Below are 6,366 nucleotides of genomic sequence, written 5' to 3'. Positions count from 1 at the left end.
AGACGACCATGCAGGAGAAACAATCAATGACCCAGAAGACAGGACATTTGAAATTACCCAGTCAGAGGAGCAAAAGGAAAAAAAAAGAAAAAGAGTGAAGAAAGCCTTATGGGGCACAATCAAAAGAACCAATATCTGCATTATGGGAATTTCAGGAGAAGAGAAAGCGAAAGGGACAGAAAGTATGTTCAAAGCAATAATGTGAAAAAGCTTCCCAAACCTGGGGAGAGAAATTAACAGATCCATGAGGCCCAATAGACCCCAAACAGGTTGAGCCTAAATAGGGCTACACTGAAACACATTAAAAATATCAAAAGTCAAAGACAAATCATTTTGAAAGCAACAAGAGACAAGAGAGAAGTTACATACAAGGGAAACCCCGTAAGACTATCAGCAAATTTCTCAAAAGAAACTTCAGGCCAGGAGAGATGGGATGATACATTCGAAATACTGAAAGTAAAAAACTGTCAACCAAGAAGCCTGTATCAGGCAAAACTGTTCTTCAGAAATGAAGAAGGGGTAAAGATTTTCCTGAACAAGCAGAAGCTGAGGGAGCTCATCACCAGGAGACCTGCTTTATAAGAAATCCTAAAGGGAGTTGAGTGGAAGTAAAAGGATGCTGATTAACATTATAAAATATAAGAAGGTACCATAAAATTCAATGATCATGGTAAATATACATTCAGAATTAGATCCTGTAATATGGTAATGGTGGTGCATAATTCACTTACAACTCTAAAAGTTAAAAAACAAACAGTAAAAAGAATCATAACTATAAAAATCTGTTATTGGATACACAATATGAAAAATATGTAAACTGTAATATCAGTAACATAAAATGTGAGGGGAGGAGAAGTAAAAGTGTGAAGCTTAGGACAGCTATCTAAGTTGTTGTCATTTTAAAATAGGGTGTATTATAATTTTAAGATATTTTATGTAAGACTCATGAAACCACATGGGAAAAATCTGTAGTAATTACACAAAAAGAACATGATAGAGAAGTCAAAGCATACTGATACCCAAAGACATCAAAACACAGAAAGACAGCAGGATAAGGAACAAGGAACAATGGGTCTACAAAACAGCCAGAAAACAATGAACAAAATGGCAACAGCAAGTCCATACCTGTCAATAATTACTTTAAACAAAAATAGATTAAATTCTCCAATAAAAATAAAAAGAATGGCTGAATGGATAAAAACACAAGATCCAACAACATGCTGCCGCCTACAAGAGACTTGCTTTAGCCTTTAAGACAATTAACTGAGAGTGAAGTGATGGAAAAAGACATCTCAAGCAAAACTAACCAAAAAGAAGCAGGGAGAGGTAGCTGTACTTACATGTATCAGACAAAATAGATTTTAAACTAAAAATGATAAAAAAAGACAAAGAAGGTCATTATATAATGATAAAGGGGTCAATCCATCAAGAAGATATAGCAACAGACTGAAAAAGACAACCTATAGAATGGGAAAAAATATTTGCAAATCATGTATCTGATAAGGGATTAATATCCAAAATACATAAAGAACTCAGACAACTCAACAGAAAAAAACAAAAATAAACCAAATAATCCAATCTTAAAATGGGCAAAGGACCTCAACAGACATTTTCCAAAGAAGACATACAGATGGCCAACAGATACATGAAAAGTCACTTGAAAAGTTCCTCAACATTACTAATCATCAGGGAAATGCATATCAAAACCACAATGAGATATCACCTCATGCCTGTTAGAATGGCTATCATCAAACTACCATCTGATCCAGCAACCTCACTTCTGGGAACATATCCAAAGGAAACAAAACCACTTATGTTAAAGAGATATCTATACCCCTGTATGTTCATAGCAGCATTACTCACAATAGCCAAGATATGGAAATAACCTAAATGTCCACTGATGGATGAAGTTGTGGTATATGGGTCTGTATGTATTTGTGTGTGTATATATGTATGTGTCTATACACACACATATACATACATACAATGTATGATGGAATATTATTCAGCCATAAAAAAGGAAGGAAACCCTGCTATTGTGACAACATGGATGACCTTGAAGGCACTGTGCTAAGTGAATTAAGTCAAACAGAGAAAGACAAATACTGTATGATCTCATATGTGGAATCTTATTAAAAGAACAAAATTTAACTCATAGAAAAGAGGTGGGGGTTGAGGGAGAAGGAACTGGACAAGGGTGGTCAAACAGTTCAGATTTCCAGTTATAAGATAAATAAGTACTAGGACTGTAAAAGTACAACATGATGACTGTTGTTAAGTCTGCTGTACATGATATACAGGGAAGTGGTTAAAGAGAGTTAAATTCTAAGAGTTCTCATCACAAGGAAAACACTCTTTTTGTCATTCTCTTTTTTTAGTATCTGTATGAGATGATGGATGTTAACTACGCTTACTGTGGTCATCATTTCACACTATATGTAAGTCAAATTATTACGCTGTCCACCTTAAACTCCTACTGTGCTGTATGTCAAGTGTATCTTAATAAAACTGGGAAAAAAGGCAGAGTTATAAACATTATTAAATTTTATTAACAAAAACTTTGTACATTTTAATACATGTAGAATTTTACATCTAAGTAAAATAACAACACATTCAAAATTTACCATTTATACAAATTGTTACAGAATAACAACCAGTGGGTTAAATAAGTAAAATAAACCACACCGATTTTTTTTAATTATCTACAAAAGATGTGACTTTCTTTAAAATTCCCCTGAACATATAAAAATAAATTAATTTTACTTTTCAATTAAATCTACCAATTAGAAATATTACAAATCAAAATATCAATGTTATCTTATGAATTTTTCACAATACAAAACAGATTCACAAAACCTTATTTACAGAAATGAGGTAAGAACTGTGCAATGTTTAACCAAGAGACATATTGCAGAATTAACATGTTCTTCCAGCTAAGTACACAGTGGAGGTCTAATTACAGCTGGGTCTTTTCCACTAATAATTCACACATTTAAGAACAGTTCAATGATTACATCCCCAATTGTTTAATTTATACTCTGCTATACTGTCACACCAGGAGTGGGGCTACCCAACGTGGAAGGGCTGTAATACAGATTTCACCTGTTTCAGGAACTGCAGTGGTGGGTTTTTTGTCTTGTTTTGTTTGTTTCAAATCATTGTCAATAATGGGAAGTTGTCTAACTTAAGAAAAAAAGAAAATTCTTACCAAATCCACTCACTTTTCTTGTGACTCATTAGTGGATAAATACCCAGGTAATAGTTTTGCCTGAGCTAGCTACAGTGGCATAGAAAGTTCTTAATAAAGGCAGAACCATGGGGAAGGCTGCTGGTGCAACGCCGACTGTCCCTACTACTCCCAAGGACTGAGAGCGCAGGCTCAGCTGTCCAGAGCCACTTCAGCACAAGGCAGGTACTAACAGGCACTTGATTCAGGCCAAACCCTACCAGCAGTTTCAGAGTGGCCCCTCTTTCACTTTGAATTGAGCTGGTTCCCTCAGCAGCCTTAGAAATCACTGAACTCAAGCTTTCTTTAAAATATGAGTAGGTCTTAACACTAAAGAAAAAGCATTTAGCAAAAGAAAATTACCTTTAGCAGAAGCAGACATTTACCATCCTAACTTGATTACCAAAATTGGCCAAATCCCATTAGAAAGGAAATTTTTATAATAAAGATTGCCAAGTCCAAGTGGATGACCTATTTATTTGTAATATTTAACCAATAAAACTCCAGTAGAAGAAATTAGACAGTTCCTTGAAATTTGTTTTGACTCACAGAGCAAGCATACTGTAACCCAAACAAAAGATCGTATTTCATGTTCCAACTTTTACATTAAAATCAAATGGTTTAAAAATAGAACAAGTCTTTAGTTTTGCTATTCATCTCTCCAATTTATAACAAAATTAGTTGTACACCAACTATATTAAATTTCTCTTAGGCTGATAAACTCATTGCATGTAAATTATTTCAATGACAAAAGTTAGCTATTAAATTTTCTTTCAAAATTCAAAAAATGTGGGTGAGGGGTGGGGGATATGGGAATTCCATTTCAGTGCAACAAAGCAACAAGAAAATCAATCAAAGCCTTACAAGAATGCTCTTGGGGCAATTAATCCTTTGTCGTGCAGCTGGTTTCTTGTTGCATTTCTTCATAGCTGTAGTAAGGGGACTGCAACAGCAGCCAGATGAAGTGCTAGCGCAGCAGGATAGTCCGTTTCTAGATGTTTCTCAAGTGTCAACTTTTTTCTTGAGCAACAGGCCCAGTTTTATCACTAAGTCTCTGCAGTTAAAACAAACAAAATAAGATGCATTAGCTAAATGAATTTTTGGCCCCCACTTGAGATAATATCCTCTTACTTGAAATTATAACTGAGATAAAAGGTCATGTATACGGTTATTCCTTTTTTTCTACAAGTCAGCATGGCTACTTTTCAGCATGATATAAAGACACGAATTTACTGGTAAACATTCAGTTGCTTTATATTAAATTCAGCAGTATACAAAGACAGAAGTGCCCCTCTGAGGGAGGATTCATAAGGAATGAATGTAGAAACCATCCCCTCAGATTGACTTTTCCACAGAAGTAGTAACACAGTAGTGTGGAAAATGAACTAAGAAAGTCATGGGTTCTGATCCCACATGTGCTATGTGTCTTTTGAGCTTTAACCTCTTTGAATCTCCCTATTTAAAAAATGGGGTTACAGCCTATTAATATTTTAAAGATTGGAACCACGTATACTATTGTGTCTAACAAAGATGCCTGCCACATAGCAGGATACTCATAAATATTATTTCCCAGCCTTGCTTTTCTACATTAGATAATATTGTTTATTTTATGGTGTTTACTATTGTGATTTTCCATTAAAAATACATTTCATACTGTATAACTTTTTTTAACACAAGAAAAAACTTAGGAAAAAACGGTTAAAAAAAAAATTCTAAATTAATACAGAATCAATGAAATTTTCCACATCTGCAAAACTAGGTTTGTGATAATGACAGTATTCACAGTCAGGAAGTCAGAGGAACAGTGGGGCAAACAAAAAGCATTGAAGAGTTAATGAAAACCAATAATTCTGTATTTTGAACCAATTCTTGTTACTAAATACAAACTAAAGTTTCTGAAAACTAAAAGCACAGTAAAGAGCAAACTTTCAAAGTAATGGGAAAGAGCAAACATTGTGACTTTTAACACCATTTTTTGCCAAGTCTCCCACCTCATTCTTTCCCTTCTTCCTTTTCCTGATGTCCAGTCTCCATTCTATATCCCAATATCCTTCCTCTAACAGGGTTCTGCCCTGAACTGGAATTTAGGGGAAACATTTATACTCCAGTAAAGTAGACCTGATTGAAGGGGAGAATTAATAGAAAGAAACAGCCTTAAAATGTGTGCTACTATATGTATAGTATACTGTTCCTGCACCCATTTTTATTTATCTTAACTTGTTAACATTGAAAGGGTAAGATGCTATCACTTACATGAGATTAGTAATTTAAATTTCATTACAAATGTGATTATGATTTACTTTCTATCAGGTAGAATAACTGGATTGCCCTAAAGTTTATGTATTAATTTTATTGTAAATATAATTCAATTTTAGCATGTCTGAGCAAAATAATAAAAATATTCTTAAATTATCTAGACTATTTCTATAATTAAACAAATTAGTTAAACAAAGAGTCTCAAAACACCAGCTACTATCTTCTGATTGGACTGTCCAATACCACTTACCATACTAAAACACATTTTCATTTTGAAGAATTGCTGTATTATAAAACAGTCTTCCGACCTTACGTGCAAATTCAAACCGATATACTTAGAGGATATATAAATTGGCTTAGGTCCTTTGTGTTTACAATATCCAGGTGCTGAAACAACTGGTTTTAAGAAGAAATTACCAGGGGGATAATATATTTTAAGGGGGGTGGGGAGGAAGAGAGGGGCTGGACAGTCGTCTCTGACCAATCAATAAAATTCGTTTTGGTATTTCACTAGCTGTAACAAAGCGCAGACACTTACTGTTACCTTCTGACTTGCATTATCGCCATGGATGGTGAGGAACGGGTTGGTGGTGGCTGGATGAAGCGGAGGCGCCTGCGTGCCTGCGAGCAGGTTGTTGATGGGCATCTGCGTGGGTGCCGGGATCTGCAGCTGCTGGAGATCAGGCTGGTGGTGCTGCTGCACCAGCTGATACAGAAGGGCCTGGTGCTGCTCCTTAGGTAAGAACATGCAGGAGAGGGTGAGTCCCAGTGCAGACCCGGCAGTCAGCACAGCCTGCTGTCTCTCGTCTTCGCTCTGATACTAGCTAGTTAAGTGACAGCAGGGTCATACTACTAAGAAAGACAACAAGAGTCTCATCTGGAAG

General features: G+C 35.4%; 1 protein-coding gene across 8 annotated transcripts in view; it reads right to left on the bottom strand.

The window, feature by feature from the left end:
- Positions 1-2,719: 2,719 nt before the first annotated feature.
- Positions 2,720-6,366, bottom strand: part of MLLT10 (MLLT10 histone lysine methyltransferase DOT1L cofactor) — a 250,065-nt gene continuing 246,418 nt past the window's right edge. For 7 of the 8 annotated variants that reach the window (XM_068561150.1, XM_068561136.1, XM_068561163.1 and 4 more), the window contains 2 exons: positions 6,021-6,215; positions 2,720-4,280 (listed from right to left, as the gene is read on the bottom strand). In XM_068561150.1, the coding sequence (XP_068417251.1) occupies positions 4,236-4,280; positions 6,021-6,215 (240 nt within the window). In that variant the 3' untranslated portion in view covers positions 2,720-4,235. The remainder of the gene's footprint in view (positions 4,281-6,020; positions 6,216-6,366) is intronic. The other variant, XM_068561157.1, reaches the window with a different exon arrangement.

This window comes from Eschrichtius robustus, chromosome 1, assembly GCF_028021215.1.
Source record: "Eschrichtius robustus isolate mEscRob2 chromosome 1, mEscRob2.pri, whole genome shotgun sequence".
Classification (NCBI taxonomy): domain Eukaryota; kingdom Metazoa; phylum Chordata; class Mammalia; order Artiodactyla; family Eschrichtiidae; genus Eschrichtius; species Eschrichtius robustus.
The sequence above is the reverse complement of the archived record's forward strand: the minus strand, read 5'-3'. Positions and strand labels throughout refer to the sequence as shown.